The sequence below is a fragment of the Phodopus roborovskii genome, unplaced genomic scaffold (genome assembly GCF_943737965.1).
Source record: "Phodopus roborovskii unplaced genomic scaffold, PHOROB, whole genome shotgun sequence".
Lineage (NCBI taxonomy): Eukaryota > Metazoa > Chordata > Mammalia > Rodentia > Cricetidae > Phodopus > Phodopus roborovskii.
Genome location: NW_026126460.1, coordinates 16,307,838 through 16,327,988, shown reverse-complemented (window position 1 = coordinate 16,327,988; position 20,151 = coordinate 16,307,838). Strand labels below are relative to the sequence as shown.

Below are 20,151 nucleotides of genomic sequence, written 5' to 3'. Positions count from 1 at the left end.
AGCTGGTAATTTTGCATCCACAGTCAGGAAGCACAGACAAAGTGAATGGTTGGTACTCAGCCTGCTTTCTCCTTTTTACTTAATCTAGGGCTCCAGGACCTGAGATGCAGTGTTGCTGGGTAAACCCATCAAAGACCACACATGGACATTCTTTTAAGCCAAAAAGGAAGTCTTTATTGCTGGGTAGTGGCTGCAGGGGAACTTGCTCAAAATTACAACCTTTTTTCTTTTATGCACAAAAAACACATCCTGGTTGTCAATTAGCAAGAAGCAGAACTACAGAAGCCAAAAGCAAGGTTAGTACACTTAGGGACTTTTTCCTTGAGGACTTTCCGGAACTGTGAACTACATCTTGGTTCCCATTTTGGCAGGTGTTGACTTTTAAGGTCAGAAGGGAACCTCTCACAAGCATCAGTTGTGCCAAGGTCTGGGAGCCTGTTACAGTAGCCATTAACATTAAAGGAGAATCTTTCTATGACTCCTTTATAATGTGTGTATCCATGGTGATTTTAAGTTCAATCCAGGTGAAAATGAAGATTCAAACCATGACTTTAAAAAGTAGCCATTTTCCCATCAAGGATAGGATAAAACTACTTCCCAAGTCTTTTAACTTTATCCAAAGCTTTAGAACTATTGCATCTCAATTGTAATTTTTTTTATTTCAACACATACAAACACACAAGATACTAAATTTTTGAGACTAATTTTTGTTAATTTGTACAATGGCTCCTAGACTTTCATGATTTTCATGTCATAGATTTAGCTTCTCATATATTCACTAAAATACTTGAAAACTTCATAAAATATACCTTTGTTACTTTACTATCAAGCTATTTAGAACATAAAGTCTTTCCACATATTTTTTACAACCACCATTGATTTAGTTGAAAACCAATAATGTCCACTGATTATGAAGTTAGCAATTAGTAATCTCACAACTGTTGGTTCAAGAGTGTCTCTGGAGCCCTTCAGGATATACTGCTTAATGCTTTGACACAAACACTCTTTTTACTCTCAATATTTTGTTTTGTTTCACATATGTATAATTTTTAGAGTTTTATTTTTAATTTTTATTACTTACAGAGATTTGTTGGTGAGGGGTATGAATACAGGCACACAATTATTGATACCTACAGAGATCAGAAGACACTAAGGGATGCACTGGAGCTAGAGTTCCAGCAGTTGTTAGCTGCCAGTGAATGCTGGGAATCGAACTCTTGTCCTCCAGAGAAACAGCAAAAAGTACTGAACTTTCTCTCCAGCCCCTACATTTATATCATTTTAATCAATGATTTTATCACACACCAGCCACTTTCCACTCACCTACTTTTGAAATTCTTAGATTTACACAAGTAGACAAGTAGTTTTTTTTTTGTTTGTTTGTTTGTTTTCATTGCTATAATATTCCTTTAGCTAAGATCTCTCTATTATATTTGTATTAAATCCAATTTTCATTCAGATATGCAGCTTATTTTTAATAGTTTTGTGAGTGCTTCATGTAGCTTAGGATAACAGAAGATAGAAATATCAGTATAGCTTTCCCCTTGACACCAAAGCCTAAATTTAGAACAAAATACAAATATTTCTAATTCATTGATTTTTGGATATACTATGCATAAAATGATTCTTGTTAAAATCACCTTGAGATTTTTCAAGGGAAACTTATATTTGTGACAACTTTTCCCATCAGAGGTTCTAAAGTCTCCTGGCTTTCTGTTTAGTTTTAGCAGATCCACAAAGCCTCAGACTAGGAGTTTTTACCCCTTGCTAACAATTGCTAATTAAACATTAACTATTGGACTGAAACTTTAAAATAATTCCTGCTTCTGATAAAGATGCATATATTTTATAATTAACACTGCTTTGTCAATACAAAAACAGAGAAATTAAAAATTAATTTTATTCACACAAGAGACCTGCCTATCCACGCGGGACCACCTGTGATTTCCACCTGCTAGGTCTCTGACCCCCACCACGGGACGTCTACTGGGTCTCTCCCAGAGATCCGCCTATCTCTGCAGGACCACTCTGAGTTCCTGCCAGCAGGATCCTTGACCCCCCACTGCAGGGCCTCTGCTAAAGAGGCCTCAGCTGGCGAGTGCCAGGCCCAGGCTACATCTGCCTACAGGTACAAGGAATATCCAGAGTCCCAGCCTTCAGGATCTTTGGCCCCTATCGCCAGTCTTCTGCTGGAGCCTGATCGCTGACCCCCATTGCCACCTGGCCCCTGCCTGTGGAGAAACCTCCTAGAGAGCTTGGACCACCCAAAGCTACAGACATCGAACCTCTGACCCACCTAAGCCCACAGAGAGAGGGAGAGACTCCCACCAACACCTACTGGAAGAAGCTATGGGAAGATGGCAATACAAGAAAGACAAGCATGACACCACCAGAATCTAGGGATTCTACACCAACTAGAACGGAACACAAAGCAGATGAAACAGAAGGGAACGACTTAAAAATTATCGTCATAAAAATGACAGAGGCCCTGAAAGAAGATGTGAGAAAATCCCTTAAAGAAATGGAAGAAAAAAAAAAAAAACAAACAAAAAATTGGAAGAAAAAGCAAACAAAAAATTGGAAGAAATGAACAAATTTCTTAAGGAAAGTAAAGAAAGTACAGAAAGCCAAGAAAAAACAATTAAGCAGGTGAAGGAAATGGTTCAAGACTTGAAAACTGAAATAGAGAAAATAAAGACAATACAAACCGAAGGAATGCTGGAAATAGAAAAACTGGGCAAATGACTGGGAACTACAGATGCAAGCTTAACCAAAAGAATTCAAGAGATGGAAGAGAGAATCTCAGGCACTAAAGATAAACTAGAGGAAATAGATTCATCAACCAAAGAAAATCGTAAATCCAACAAATCCTTAACACAAAACATCCAGGAAATGTGGGACACGGTGAAAAGGTCAAATCTAAGAATAATAGGCATAGAGGAAGATGAGGAAGCCCAGCTCAAAGGTGCCAAAAACATATTCAACAAAATCGAGGAAATCTTTCCCAATCTGAAGAAGGACATGCCCATGAAAATACAAGAAGCATACCGAACACCAAATAGGCTGGACAAAAGAAAAAAGACCCGTCGACATATAATAATCAAAACACCTAGCATACAGAATAAAGAAAGAATATTAAGAGTAGCAAAGGAAAAATAATAAATTAAATTAAAAACAAAGAAATTCCTGGGGTGTGGGGAGAATGCCATACTTTCTAATGATGCTACATGCAGAAGGAACTTGTGGGTGCAAAGGAAAGATGAAAATGACACTGAATTCATACAGCATTAAGGGAAGGACATGACGCATGGCACCAGCTAAGGCTCTTTTCAGGTAGAGAAGAAGGAGGAGGGAGAGAAGAAGGGGCAGGAGGGGGAGGAGAAGGACAGGGGGGGAGGTACCCTTGAACAAATTGGTACAGAAGACCGCTTCCTGAACATAACATCAGTAGCACAGACACTGGAGAGGAAAGAGTAGTCTCGCATGATTATGAACCTAACCTCCAATGCTCAAGGACACAAAAAGCCTCTTTGAGATAGAAAATGAACCAGAAGAGAAGGAAGCTATCTGTAGTTCCCTTATTCGACTCCATGAACCCACTGAGTAGTCAGTGAAAAAATAGGAAGTATGAGGAAGCATGAAGAAGACAAGTAAATGGTTGTGGTGAAATATTGTTGTAAAAGTATAGGAATGAACACAATCAAAAATGTATTTTACTTTTTATTGGAAGTATGGAAGTGTGTGTGTAAGAAAAGAATTGCTCTCAGGAAAGGAAGGAAGAAGGAGATGATATATACATATATGAAAAGACCAAAGAACAAACTCAATTTAAAAGTTTAGTGTTGAATCTCCATAATTAATCATTAAACAGGTTCGACTATTTAGTTAAAATAATTCTAGTATGATAATGAGATGACATTCATCACAGAAACCCCTTCATAGCAACGTGACTTTTGACTTTGCAGTTATATGAACTATGGATATATCAGAGTTAGCCATTTTAAGATGGATATATATATATATATATATATATATATATCTCAAACCTCAATGTGTCAACTTAAAAATGAAATGGTACACACACACACAATATTCAAAGGTTACTTTTCATGATCCTCATATCAACTATGGTCAAGGAAAGCACAAAGAATACCCCAAATTTGGCACTTTTTAAATTCAATAAGGGCTGGCTCAACAGCTGGAATATCTGGGATTTTTAACTCATCTACAAGATCCCCCACAGACTTCAACTATCATCATCTTGATCACAACATTAGGAATACTTAGTATAACAGAAGCACTATATTCACTTCTTCTAACAGATTGTCTTCCAAGATAGGCAGTACAGCAATAGGCAGTTAAATTACCTCTAATGGTCCAAAGATGTGAGTGCATGGTTAACACTGTACATCTTTGTGAAAAACAAACTTGGGGCTGGAAAGATGTCTTGGTGGTAAAGAGGATGCTGCTTTTGAAAGAACCTCAATTTGTTTCCTAGCATCACATGGTGGATAACAACCATTCATTTCTACAGTTCCAGAGGACCTGATGCCCTCTTTTGTACTCTACGGGTACTGCACACACATGTGACACAGACTTAAACACAGACAGAACACCCCAACATATAACAGTAACATAAATTTTAAAAAGTAAATTTTCATGAAAGTATATTTTAAGCCCATTAAAACTGTCTTGTTCTTAATTAGTCAGTGAATGACAATAAACATATATTTTATCTCTCCTATTTGAAATGTAAAATCTCAATAAAAAAAAAAAATAAATCTCAGAATATGTACTACTGCAAAGTTCCCTAACCAGAACCTCAAATGTGAAGCATTGCCTGAACTCACTTTTCAATACATATTTAGAAACCTATCTGTGTTCATCCCAGGAAAGAAAACCTAGGAACTGATTGAAGTGTTAGACTTTCTGACAGTTAAATTGGTTTTCAGGGACTTCCTTTCTGTTTGCACAAATGAAGTCTACTCAGTGAAACAATTTAAATTCATTCCATGCTGATGCTTCCTTATTATGACCTTCCTGCTGCCCATCTGCTTAATAAATGGAAAATAGAAGTTGGAATAAAGAACGGAATATACTATTCATGTGAGCAATTAATATTTTAAACTTAGCATATCCACTCATTACATTAGTATAGCATCTTTGTGCTAAAATAAAAAAAAAACTTTATTAATATGGACAGCAAGCAAGAAACTTCTGTTTCAAGTACAATGGAGAGTTATTCAGTGAAAGTCTCTGTTTAAACTTGTGTATCACAGAGAACATTTAAAAATGCCTTGTCTTAATAAGATGCTAAAATAATCATAAAGCTTCCCAGTTTAGGACACCATGATGTACCCATCTATAATTCAAACACATAATATTAAGATGTGTGTATTCTTTGCATAGCACAACACTCAATTTTTCAAAATAACATGAATGTGATTTAGAAGCATGACCTCAAAATCATTCTTAAGTGAAAAGCCCCAGTGAAAAAATTCTATCAATAAATTTAAGCAATTGTTTTGGAATGACTATTTACTAATGAAGTTACTGAACTACTTCACTATCATAATTTGGCAAGATAAAACATAGAAATATTTCTATTTACTTAGAACAATCAAAGTAGGCCATCCTTGCCACATATTTTTCTCACTGATAACAATAATTATATAATCACCAAGTATTTCATTATCCTCAGTTGCTGATAAATGAATTACACTGACCCACAAAAATTAATATTGGAATAATTGTTGAAAGGCCAGATGGAATTTAGTCAGATTGAAGGAAAACTTCATTAAATTTTTAACTGCAAAAGGAAGGGATATAGGCACATCCAGAAAAAAAAAATCCCCTCTTAATTTAACAAGCAATTACCTAAACACTAAAGCATGAAATTTTATGGACTTCGTATTATCTTTATTTTCATGGTGTTTGTTTCTGAAAGTCATTAAATTAAATGGGTCTTCTCAAAGCTGGACACTATTTGACCTTATATAGAAGTGAAATTTGTGCTCAAAAATCAGGGCCCTTAAGAAAGCATCTGTTTTCTCCTCCATACTAATTGCCACTTAATTTTAACTTGCTAGGCCTATACTTTCTGGGAGATAGTAATAAAGTGTTTTGTTATTTCTAGAACAGTACTTTTCTGTCTTTAAGCTTGTATTCTCAGTATTATTTTCCATCATATATTTGAGATTCTTTATACATTCTATCAGGTCTGTTATATTTCCTTAGTGTCAAGGTTCAGAAATGCAAAACAACCCTCTAAATGGAGCAAGAGTACGCTTGGCTAAATATGACTTAGATTCCCATCACAGAAAGGAAACAAAGATAATTCCCAAAAGTGTTACAAAGCCAAAAAAAGTACTCTAAAATTATTAACAGCTAACAATGAACCTAAATGATAGTAACACAATCACATAAGCACCAACTAAAGCTAACGCACAATGACAGGCCCAGGACACAATGGTCAGGAAAATCCATCCTTCAGTACATGAAGCCCACTGGTGTTAATTCAATGGGAAAAGTATCCATTGCAAGATATTTCATAAGTAGTTACTATTAAATAAACTGAAATAACTATAGATAGTGCCATGCAAAGAGAAGACTCATCAAGGCATCAATCATTCTCCCCCCAAAAGATGTATGTATATGTACACACACAGAGATGCCACAGACAAGATCTGTCTTCAAAGACAGTCTCAAGCTCATCTGTGTTTTTCTATGGAAATTATAAAACTGAAAGATTTAACATGAAAAGACAAAGAATCCAGAAATAACCAAGGTATTTTGGAAAAGAACAAAGGTAGGAGACCACAGGCATGAAGATATACACATAAATTTTTAAATAAATCTTTTAAAAGATAATAGTAATAAAATATAATGTCAAGTGACAACCTAGGGGAAAATACTCATAATATTGAAAGTGTTTATATCTCAAATAGAAAAAAAAATCACAAAGTTCAACAGCAAGATAAACAACCTAATTAAAATTAGGCAATTGGTTTAAAAAACCAAAAGGGCATAACAATAACAAAAATACCAAAGCAGCAATAAGCAGAAAACACTGTGTTTATTATCACCTGTTCTTAGGAAATCACATATGCACAACCTTCCACAACCAAATCTCTAAAAGGCTAAAGTAGAAAAGATTATCAATACTTTCAGGCCGGGGCAACTAGAATCCTTACACACTGTGAGTGAGAAACTAACGAAGCCCAAATTCAATGTTGAATAGTGAACTGTGGTTCCTTATAATGAAAAACATCCATCAAATAGGCCCAGAAATTCCACTCCTAAGATTTTATTCAAAAACACTGAATCCACATTCCCACAAAGGACATGTACATGAATACAACAGCAGTTATACTCATAATAACCAACTGTTGGAATGAACAGTGAAACAAGCCTGACCAAACCATCATAACCACTATAACAAACCATTATAAACCACTAAATAAACCACTGATATTTCTGATGAACCCAGAATCATAGCTATATTATATAGACTTTAGGGTGAATATGAGATATCAAACAAGCACACACAAAAATATTCTGCAATTCCATCTTATGTTTTTGTTTTTAATCTATTGTATGTATGTGTGTGCATATAATATACACAAAGGAGAGGGTGTATGTGGTATGCCATATATGTTGAGGTCAAGGAACAAATTTGTGGTGTCTGTTCACTTCTTCTGCCTTTGTGTTCCCAGGATCAGATGCCATGTACATTTTTGCATAGCAAACATCTTTTCCTCGATGATCCATTTCACCAACGCTGATGTTTTTTAAACATATATAATCAATCCAAGATAGAAAGGGTCAAAACAATGATTGTTACTCAAGAGGATAAAAGAGAAGAGACATTTCTGGAGATGTTTAAGTTCTGAACTGACATGGGTGTTCAGACTTAATAATCATCAATTTGTCAAATATATGAGGCTAATATTTGTCAGTTTTTCTGTGTAAGTCATAAGAAGAATCATAAAATAATGATAAAAAATGGCATAGGTTAGACTTGGAGACTCAATGAAATAAGAATCATGAAAGTTAGTAAGAGTTAAAAAATATCTGATAGGCCCATATGATTCTTTACATTCTACTATTTACTTTTTGCTATGATAAAAAAAAAATACAGCATAGCTGCATTCTGGGGCCCTGCTCAGAGCCTCCTGAGGCCTGGAGCCTGTAAATGCACAGGGGAGCCCATCCAGGTGGACTGGTCTGTCCAGAGTCTGCCAGAGTCCTGGTCCCACCTCCAGCCATGGAAGAAGCCTTCCTTCCAGTGCCCTGCTAGGAGCCTACTGAGGATTGGGGAATGTAAACAGGGTAACCCATCTCAGCAGACCAACTGATACAGAGTCCCACCTCCACCTACTGGAAGAGGAGAACCATCAAATTATTGGACCTGCTGCTTGCAAGGACCAGAAGACAACCTTGGTCCCATACCCACCAGGAGGGGGGAGAGACCCCACCAGTATACACAGGAAGAAATGGGTAGATGACAGTATAAGAATAGCCAACAACAGAAAGATCAATATGATGCCCACAGAGTATAGGGACACCAAACCAGCAAGACCTGAACATCCCAACACAGATGAAGCAGAAGAGACCAACTCTAAAAACAACTTCATGAAGATAATAGAGACCCTAAGAGGAAATGAGAAAACCCTTTAAAGAAATGGAAGAAAGATGACCAAAAATTGCAAGAAACAATTCAAACAGTACAAGGTTTGAAAACTGAAATAGAGACAATTAAAAAAAAAGTGTGAGGGAATGCTGGAAATAGGAATCTGGGTAAATGATCAGGAACTGTAGATTCAAGCAAGCATAACCAACAGAATACAAGAAATGGAGAGAATATAAGGCATTGAAGATATACTAGGAGAAATTGATTCATCAACCAAAGGAAATCTTAACTCCAAAAAATCCCTAACACAAAATATACAGGAAATATGAGACACTGTGAAAAGGCCAAATATAAGAATAATAGGTATAGAAGATGGTAAAGAAACCCAACTCAAAGGTGCAGAAAATATTTTCAACAAAATCATAGAAGAAACCATTCCCAACCTAAAGAAAGGCATGCCAATGAAAGTACAGGAAGCTTACAGAACACCAAATAAAGGGGACCACAAAAAAGTTCCCTTGCTACATAATAATCAAAACACAAAACATACAGAATAAAGAAAGAATATTAAGAGCAGCAAATGAAAACGGCCAAGTAACATATAAAGGCAAACCTATCAGAATTACACCTGACTTCTCCATGGAAACTCTGAAGGCCAGAAAGTCCTGGATAGATAATCTACCAACAATAAAAGATCATGAATGCCAACCCAGACTACTATACCCAGCAAAGCTTTCAATCAATATAGATGGAGAAACCAAGATATTCTATGACAAAACCAGATTTAAACAATATTTATCAACTAATCCATCTCTACATACAGTTCTGGAATAAAAACTCCAACCCAAGGAAGTCCACTACACCCACAAAAACATAAGCAATAAATAATCCTACTTTGCCAAAAGCCAAAAGAAAAATGGGGGAAAATCCACACATAATAGCACCACCAACAACAAATCCAAAACAAAGAAGAATTAGCAATCAATGGTCATTAGTATTCCTCAATATTAATGGTCTTAACTAGCCTATAAAAAGGCACAGGCTAACTGAATGGATACACAGACAGAATCCATCCTTCTGCTACATGCAAGAAACACACCTCAACTTCAAAGACAGACATTACCTCATAGTTAAGGGTTGGCAAAAGATTTTCCAATCAAATGGACAAAAGAAACAAGGGGGTGTAGCAATCCTAATACCTAACAAATTAGACTTTAAACTAAAATCAATCAAAAGAGATGAAAAAGGGGATTTATTATTCATCACAGGAGAAATCCATAAAGATGAAGGCTCAATTCTGAACACTTATGTCCCAAATATAAAGACACCCACATTTGTAAAAGAAACATTACTAAAACTCAAATCACACATAAAATCTCACACACTTGTAGTGGGAGATTTCAACACTACACTCTCAATACAAGACAGGTCCACCAGACAGAAACTTAACAAAGAATCAAAGCACTTACAAAATCCATGACCCAATTGGGTTTAACAGACATTTATAGACATTCCATCAAAACACAGAACAATATAACTTTTTCTCAGCGCCACGTGGAACCTTCTCTAAAATGGACAATATACTCAGCAATATAGCAAACCTTAATTAGGTATAAAAAAAATTGGAATAACCACATGTATCTTATCAGGCCACCATGCTTTAAAGTTAGACTTCAACAACACAAATTGCAGAAACCATACAAACCCATGGACATTGAACAATGTGCAATTGCAGCATTCCTGGGTCAAGGAAGAAATTAAGGAAAAAATTAAATACTTCCTGGAATTCAATGAGAATTAAGACACAAATACCCAAACTTATGGGACATTTTGAAAGCAGTACTAAGAGGAAAGTTCATAGCACTAAGTGCCCACATGAAGACACTGAAGAATAGTCACATTAGAGAATTAATAGCACAACTGAAAGCTCTGGAACAAAAACAAGCAAACTCACCACAGAAGAGTAGTCACTCCAGGAAATAATCAAATTGAGGGCTAAAGTCAATAAAGTGGAAATTGGGAAAACAATACAATGAATCAATGTAACAAAGAGTTGATTCTTCAAGATAATCAACAAGATTGATAAACTTCTATCCAAGCTAACCAAAAGGCAGAGAGAATAAGCAAATTAACAAAATCAGAAACTTAAATAAACCTATAACCCCTAATGAAATAGAAGCAGTCATTAAAAGTCTCCCAACCAAAAAAAAAGCCCAGGGCCAGATGGCTTCAGTGCAGAATGCTACCAGAAATTCAAAGAGCATCTAAAACCAATATTCCTCAAAGTGCTCCACACAATAGAAGCAGAAATTGTGGTACATTTATACAATGGAGTACTACTCAACTTAAAAAAAATGGAATCTTGAATTTCACAGGCAAATGGATGGAACTAGAAGAAACCATCCTGAGTGAGGTAACCCAGTCATGAAAAGAAAAATATGGTATGTGCTCACTCATATATGGATTTTAGACATAGAGCAAGAGGATTGCCAGCCTACAATACACACCTCCAGAAAAGCTAGGAAACAAGGAGGACCCTAAGAAAGACATACATGGTCCCCTGGAGAAGGGGAAAGGGACAAGATCTCCCTAGAAAATTGGGAGCATGAGGTGGGGAGAGTTACTAGGAAGAGGAGGGGAGAGTAGGCATGAGGGAGCAGAAAGGCTGAGTCAGGGAAAGAATAGAGGAGAGCAAGAAAAGAGATATCATAATAGAGAGGAGAGCACATATATACATGTATATGTGTGTGTGCGTGTGTATATATATATACACATATGCAGTTTCTGTGTGTGTATATATATGTGTGTATACACATATATATATATATATATTATATATATATATAATTATATATATATATATAATTTTAATTTGAAACAAGCTTGTTTTACTTGTCAATCCCAGGTTTTAGGAGAAATCTGGCACTAGGGAAATGTCTAGAGATCTATAAGGATGACCCCAACTAACAATCTAAGCAATAGTGGAGAGGCTACCTTAAATGCCCTTCCCCAACAATGAGATCGATGATTACCTTATATGCCATCCTAGAGTCCTCATCCAGTAGCTGATGGAAGCAAAAGCAGACTGAGCTGAACTGCTGGAATCCAGTTGCAGAGAGGGAGGAGTGATGAGCAAAAGGGTCAAGACCAGGCTGGAGAAACCCAGAGAATCACCTGACCTGAACAAGGGGGAGCCCTTGGACTCCAGTTTGATAGCGAGGATACCAGCACAAGACCAACCCAGATTACCTGAATGTAGGTGTTAGTTAGGAGGACTGAGCAGTCTATGGGGCCTCTGGTAGTGAATCAGTATTTATCCCTAGTATACGAATGGACTTTGGGAGCCCATTCCACATAGAGGGACACTCCCTCAGCCCAGACACATGGGGGAGGTCCTAGGCCCTGCTCCAAATGATGTGATAGACTCTGAAGACTCTCCATGGAAGGCCTTGCCCTCCCTGGGGAGCAGAAAGGGGATGGGATAAGGGTTGTTAGGGGGGATTAGGGAAGCACGGGAGGGTGTGGGAACTGGAATTTAAATTTAAAATTTACCAAAAAATACAACATACACTCTAAACTATTTTACATGTATGCTTTTTGTGCATATGTATGTACGTATATATGTATTTGTGAATGTGTACTTGTGCATGTGTATGTGTGTGTATGTGTTTGTGTGTGGTGAAGGTCAGAGGTCAATTCTGACTTGTTGTCTTCAATCACTCTCCAACTATTTTGAGGCAGGGTCTCTTACTAGATTGACCTGCTGATTCATTTAGGTGGGCAGGTCAGTAAAACCCAGAGTTCCACAATCTCTGTCTCCCTAATGCTGAGATAACAGTCACAACCAGCTGTGCCTGGCCTTCTAGGAGTGCTTTGGATTAAAACTCAGGTTGATATGCTTGCACAGTAAGCACTTTACGCACTTTACGAACTGAACCATCTCCCCAGATCTAGTCTTTAAAATTTTAAGTGTGTAATACACTATTGTTGACTCTGATGATTCTGACTGTCATATATATTCATATTATTATAATATGTAGTATAACACTGTTTGTGCATGTCTGGATCACTTATCTTAGAGTATGTCCTCAAAGTTTATTTGTGTTACCATACATTGCAGAATTTCCTTCTTTTGAAATGATGGTTTCAGTAGTGTGATGGTTACTACTCTGGATTCTCTGGAATTCAGGGTAGTATTATGCAATTGTACAATATACATCACATTTTTTGCCCATTAATAAGTCAATGGACATTTAGGTAGTTTGCATATCTTAGCTATTATTAAATGTGAAAAAAGGAATGCTAATTATTATTTGGAATCCTGATTTGAATTCTTTGGAAGATTACTATATTTTATGTAAATGGTTCTGTCTACATGAGGATATTCTTTATTGTCTTCCAATGTGATTATCTCATTTTGTATTTCTACCAACAGTGTAAAAGTTTCTAATTCTACATTCCAGCCAACACTTGAAATCACTGGTTTTTGGTTTGTTGCTGGTATTGTTGTTTATAATGGCCATCTTTAAAAGTATTAGGTAATTTCTGGTTTGGTTTCAATATGCATTTTCATGATGATTAGTGGCACTGAACTTCATAAACCTGTCCCCATTATTTGTCTCCTTCCAAGAGACCCCTAGTAGAATATTGTCCATTTTTAGACAGGTTCTTACTTTTTTGCCTTGATGACATTGTTTTTGCTTACTATTGACATAAATATATATATATATATATATATATATATATATGTATATGTATATATATATAATGTATATATACTAAATATTAACATTTTATCAGTTACATGACTGGCAAATGTTTTCCTTTGTGTTAATTCTTTTTCTCAAAAAGATGTGCCTAACGTAACTTAAGAAACAGAGAGTTCACATTTGGGTTCACATTTTGAACTTTTGTTCCTATATCAGCAGAGAAGTGAGAGCAAGATGATCACACTATTTCTTTAGTCAGGAAGCAGGGAGAGATGAAAGCTTAACACATTTTTTCCTTTTGATTCAGTCCAAGATCCTATCCCATGGGACACTGCTACTCAAACTCAGGCAAGACTTCCCTCCTCCATTAAACACTTTTGGAAATAATCCTATAGATATACATAGTGATTCTAAATCCAGTCAACTTGACAATAAAGACTAGCCTCCCCACAACTTCACACTTTGTCAACATATCACCCAAGCTCATCACATTAAATTATAGCATTATATCTCTGTTCCTTAAAGTCTTATTTTCATCACACAATGCAAAATTATTTAGTACATCTCTAAATTTCCCACAATTTATAGTGGTCACGTTGTTGTTCAAAAATGCAAACTTTAAACTTTCTTCTGAAACTCAAGATAATCTTTGAACTGCAAACCATATAAAATCATATTCCTTGCAGGAAATATGTCTCTGCCACATACTGCCTGAACTCAGACTTTCTGACACCATGGTGAAAACCTCTATGGCCATTTGACTTTTGTGTATTTCATGCTTAAAACTAGTATCATGTGGATGATGTATCTATCTGATGCCAGGTCAGAAAGTAGCCTGAATGACATCAGTCGGCAGTAAGTATGGTACAGTTCAAATGCTACACTGTCTTGATATTTCTTCTCAAGCAAGTTCATTACTTATGATTCAGACAAAATACAACCAGATTCTTTGTCAAAATGTAAAATAAATAGACTCTACTGTGTTCCCATGGAGTTCTCCTCTTAATCTCATGAGCTTTGCTCTACTATCTGTATCTCTCAACACTCAGGTCTTTCAGCCTCCCTATGGAATTGTTTACTAACCTCTATTTATCATATTCTAGGCCTTCTTGGGGCCAGAGATCCAAAGTCCTCTATGTTTCTCTTACAAACCAGCTCCAAAGGCCTAATGACCACATGGTCATATTTTTTTACAGCATGGCTCCACTTCTCAGTGCCCATGTTCTACATTGGTTACTTTTCTGATGTCAGTGATTAAACACCTGCAGGTATACTACTATAGTCAGTGAAGAAAAGGAAGGCAAGAATGTGAAGTGACTCATCGCACTGTACACAGGCAGGATGCAGTGAGAGATAAAAGCTCACTTTCTCCTCTTTATTCAGTCTAGGATCCCAGCCTGTGGGATGGTGCTACCCACATTAAATAAATTTCATGCTCAGTTTGATCTTTCGGGAATCACCCATAGTTCCACTAATGTGTGTGTGTCATGATGTTTCTAAATCCATTGATGTTGCCATAGCATTCCTCTTCCATGGTGTATTCTTTTACATGTGGTATATGGCACAGGTACCAGAGAAGGACAATAAATGTCCCTCTATCTCTATGCCTTTGTCTCATAAGATCTGTTCTTTACTCGCTATGGGAACCCATAGCGAGACTGGAAGTCATGCTGTCTCCCCAGCAATCCTCCTATCTCCCCAGCACCACCACAGCACTAGGTTATGGGTGCACATGTGGCCATACCTAGTCCTTAATTTTAATTAATGCATCATTAAATGCCAACTGTTTGATCAAGGATGTCATATGACATGTCTGTAAGCTGACTCTCTCCACCTAATATTAGTTTGTATATGATTACCCAGCCTTTAGAGAACAGACAAATCCTAAAAAGGTAAGCATTTGAGCAAATTCCACAAAGAGAACCTCATGTTTAACACAAATATTCTCATAAGTCTTATAGAAAAATCTAGGCTCAAAAGATTAAATTTTGAAACAAACGTATATGAATACTATTTCTGGAGAATACAAAATAACATTCTTTTCCTGACACTATTTCAGAAGAAACAGACTACAGTGACTACTTCAACAAACCATTGTAAAGAAACACACCGGGCTGAAGATCACTCAGTAAGCAGCAGGCATCTTCTAAGGGCCCACAGGCTTTCCTTCAAATTTACATGAAAGGAAGTATAAAGCAAATAAGTAGTTTGCAGTCTGCTATACTTCTTGCTAGACTATAAATACCACTGAGTCAGAGTCAAGCAATAACCAGAAACTACTGAGGGTAAAACTATACTTTGACAGTTCAACAAATGCAAAGAAACATTTCTTTTGAGTGATGCCTGTTTTAATTAATTATGACTTCTTTTAACATTAAAATAACAATTTGCATGAGTAAAAGCTTACATAATTTCAATTACAATTTTTAGTACACTATTCAATAAATACCCTGTCATCAACAATGATTACTTAGTGTGACTGGAGTAAAACACATTGCCTTAAATGCCTATGTCTACTCAAAAGCAAATTAGCAAATGAAAGCAATAACTCAAAGGAGATGAGGAAAGAAACTGTTCCAGACAGCACTATGAGGAATGTTCTATATCAAGTAACCATTGGCCAAACTGTTTATTCAAAGTCACAGCAGGCAGAGATACAGAAGGTAAAGCCTTTGTGAACTGAACAAAGTGAAAATGGCTCTAGCTGCATAGCCTTGTGGATAATCACACAAATCTTTGTAAGACATAAAATTCTACAAGGAAAAGATGAGATGTGTATACGCAGCTGAGCATTGCCACAGGTGCACATGAGACGAGTCAAGGAGTGGAGAAACTATTTAATTAATTGCTGCCTTTTTAAAGTAAAGGCTATATAGTATATTTCTTTACTTGGCAACACAAAGTCATATATATCTGTAGTTATTTTTAGTATGTATTAAAATAGTAAGCTTCCACAAGGTAGTCCTATTATTACTCTAATTGTTGTGTTAATGTACTTAACAGAGAATTTATTATATAATAATGGGCAAATAAAGCATGAATTCTAGTCTAGAGTTAAAGGCTGGTTTTTCCACATGACACTATTTGACATGAGTAGATTCTTCCCAAGTCAATAAATAACACACCTAGTTCTTTGTCCAAAACATTTTGGCTAGTTCTCTGAAAATTTCTTCCATTAATTTCAGGGAGATGAAAAGGCAGAGAAAACTCTACTTGAAGACTGCTTGCTAGTTGTTAAGATTCTCATCTGTGCCTTGACATTACAAAACAAGGGTGTCTCTTCTGGGATGGTTTTAAGATTTTAGAATAAAATGTATGTTAATTAAAAATATAAATAAAATAAAGTAAAAATGTTTCTACTTATTTTGACTGAAATGTAAGTTAATAAATATGACATTTGCATCATTGAAGTTTTCATTTAAAAATTATGCATACACACTGGGAAAACAAATATTGTAGTAGATGATTGGCAACTTGGGAAGAGTGAGACTATGGATGTTGATATTTCCTTTTTTAATATAATATCTTTAAGGAAACCTTTAAGTGAACAGAAAACTTAGAAGATCCTTAAAGGCCCCATGTGCCTCCCTCCCTATATGTGCATTGCCTGTCTCATCCGAGCAATGCCATTGTTACCACCCAAAGTACTTAGCTAACACTATTTATTACTGTGAGGAATTTTAAAATACTGAAATTCGCCTACTGAGAACACATTGGTCCCATTTTTCCTTCCACTGTTTCTATTAATTTCATTATTGTCTACACAACAGAAAATTTGGCAAACCACAAAGCATTATCACACACATAAGAAAATGACTGTGCATGTACATGATGAGCTGTACTTGGAAGGACCTCCAGCCACCTGCTCAGTTCACTCATTTGGGAAGCTTTTCACATCCTTACAACCAGAACCTAAACATGATCCAGTGATTCAGTATTCAATTCCTCAAATACAACATTGCATGTGTCAACTTAATCCATTTTTAGTTTTTACTTAGCCTAAATAAAAAGAGAAATGTAATATTGACATACTCAGCTGCCTGTCTGAAGTGTTTCAAATCTTTCTTCAGATTTTTGTTCTCGCCTTCTAGAAGCATCACCTGGCTGTAGACATCTGGGACATTCCCGAGTGCTCTGAGGTTAGTCCCTCCCTTCTGTATTAACTCATACCTAGGATAAATCAAACAAAAGGGTTTATCTCCGTTTCCTAATTTTAAAAATGACTGTGAGTAATTCAAAATGTCAGCCTGAGGGAATTTGGTATAAATTAGTTGATATATTCTATTTATAAGTTAAACCAGTATTAATATATTATTAAGATAAAATGTCAGTTAATCATGCCTTTTTTAAATACAATGGGCCATCTATGTTGAACACATCTAGTTACTAGTAAAGATGTCAAAATTGTCTCAGTCCTTACACTCAAGGAAGTTCTAGTCTAGCAGAGATTGTAACATGTTCTGGGAAGCTGAGAGAATTGCAGGTGTTTGTACTATTTTGTACTGAGCAGCCATGACTGACAAGCATGAGTGACAGAGACTCCAGCAGAGACCTTAAGGAAGGAGGGATGATGTCAGGTGGGTTACAGAAGAGGAGCACCTAAGGTTGGCAGAAGGGAAATGCAAAGACCCAGAGACATAGACATGTCCAGATTGAAAAAGAAAAAGCTAAGGCCAGAATCTGTACAATAATAGGAGCTGAAGCCAACAAAATGAACAAATGAGATGCTGAGAAATGTCAGAACCAAAACAAGTAGCCAGTGTTAATTTTTTTTTAACTCTGAATCAAGATGAGACCATGGGAATATGGGGGGAAGGGGTGTGCAAATTTAGTGTGCCCAGCAGACATTCATTTGAAGATAAATGATGGGTATACACAGTTCAAGGGAAAGTGAAAGCAGGCAACTTAAACTTTGCATTTCATCAGTATATAAATGATGTTTTATAGTCATGACACGAGGACAGTCTAGTTAAGGTAGTGAAATGACATAAAATAAAAGATACCCGGGATTTCTTCATTGTTTCAGAGCTGGGATGAGGTGGAGGAAGCAAACACTACCCAAAGAATCTACAGCTAGAGCAGTTATAGAGAATAGTGCCCAAGGGTCAAGTGAAGAAAAAGTCCTAAGAAGGAAGAAATGAATGCTAATGGAAGAAATGAATGCTGACAGAGTTTGGAACAATCAGTGGAATGTGAAAGTCACTTTTAAAAAGTTTCAGTGATAGAAAAGATGAAAACCAAACTAGAGTCGATGTGAGTAGTAAATAAGAAAAGTACAACAAACTGTCAGGAAAATGTGCCAATAAGGGAGAGACTGGGAAATCAAGATGAACTTCAACAGGAAGAAGAACCAGGGAGTTTCCCCAGGGAACTCCTATGTCAAATACTACTGCGCACCTGTGTGCTGATGGTAACATTCCAACACAGGGAAAACCCAACAAATGCAAAAGTGACTTTGAATAGGCAAAGGGGTTGGATTCTAGCAGGAAGAGTGTGCCTCAGAGGACCACTTATGTGGTTCAGTATCAAGGCAGAAGAGAAAGACAGCCTGAGGAAGGACCAGAAGGTGGGAAAGAGGGAGGGCTGGAGGTATGGAACTTGTATTTTCTTGCTAGAATAAAAAGGCATTGACACAGTTAATGCTAAGTTGAAGAAGTTAGTACTGGCTTTGTAATTGCAAAATGGAAAACACGCAAATCTAAGCTTTAAATCAAGACACGTGGTAAGCTTGCCCAGTCTCTAGCCAAGAATTGAAGTTAAGAGAGTAGGGCTTAAGATCAGTCTGGCCTGGATGACTTTGCCACTTACTGGCTGTGACTTTGTAACATTTACTGAGGCAGATTTTCCATCCTCTCTAAGCCCATTTCTTCATCCATGAAATGAAGATATGTTAGTGGATACCTGCCACATACAGTTGTTGGTGAAAATGAGTAGATGGTGCATGAGTAGACTACTAATAAAAATGATACAAAGTCAATTCTCAAACAATTGCTCTAAGATATCAACTATTTTATGCCATGTAAATTTAAGTAGTGTAATTACTATTTGCACTAATGTTTTTAATCTAAATATTCTCCTAGAAGGCTGACTTTTGCATCTCTTAGTACATAAACCTATCTGCATATATTTAATTGCTCAAATCTGGCATATTGGAAATTGTAAGAATTATCACACTAAGAGTCATGACAGTCCTGTGTTTAATTTAATGGTGATAGGGAGATATTTACATGTCACATACCCAGAAGCCAATTCCTCACTAACTGAAAAAACATCAGTAGGTTTAAATGATGAGGAATAAGTAGCTGCCTGGGATTCACTGAGAATTTGTATGTAGTTACACTATACAAACACTTTGTACACACAATAAGCAATGTGAGGGATTGTTTCAGAGTTAGTCTTAATTCTGATCTTAGTCAGTTAAAAGAAGTTGTAACTATATTGTTCACACCTGAGTCATTACAGTACACCGAACTTTATTGACCAAAAGTTGTAGCATTTATTTTTGCTCATAAGTTAAAGGACTATACACTAATTTATTATCTCTTAAATTGGGAACAAATTAAGTTAGTAATGAAATGCTATAAATAATTCCATGTCTTATTACCCTTCAGGGAAATGGTACGAACAGAGGCAAACTGAAGAGTACCCAAGATGATACAGAAGTCAGTAGCGAAGGAAGAAGAACACTGTGCTTCAAGTTAGAGGTTGGTGATGACAACGCAAACATCTGAGTGACTAGACATGCTTGCAGCGAGGGAAGTTAAGGGATTTCAAAGTTACACTGCCATTTTCTCATTTTAACCCTTTTAG

At 36.4% G+C, this 20,151-nt stretch overlaps 1 protein-coding gene across 1 annotated transcript in view; it reads right to left on the bottom strand.

Moving 5' to 3' along the window:
* The window catches only part of Spag16 (sperm associated antigen 16), a 766,492-nt gene that overhangs the window by 718,853 nt on the left and 27,488 nt on the right, over window positions 1-20,151 (bottom strand). Inside the window, exon 5 of the mRNA XM_051190419.1 lies at window positions 17,374-17,511. Within this exon, the coding sequence (XP_051046376.1) occupies window positions 17,374-17,511 (138 nt within the window). The remainder of the gene's footprint in view (window positions 1-17,373; window positions 17,512-20,151) is intronic.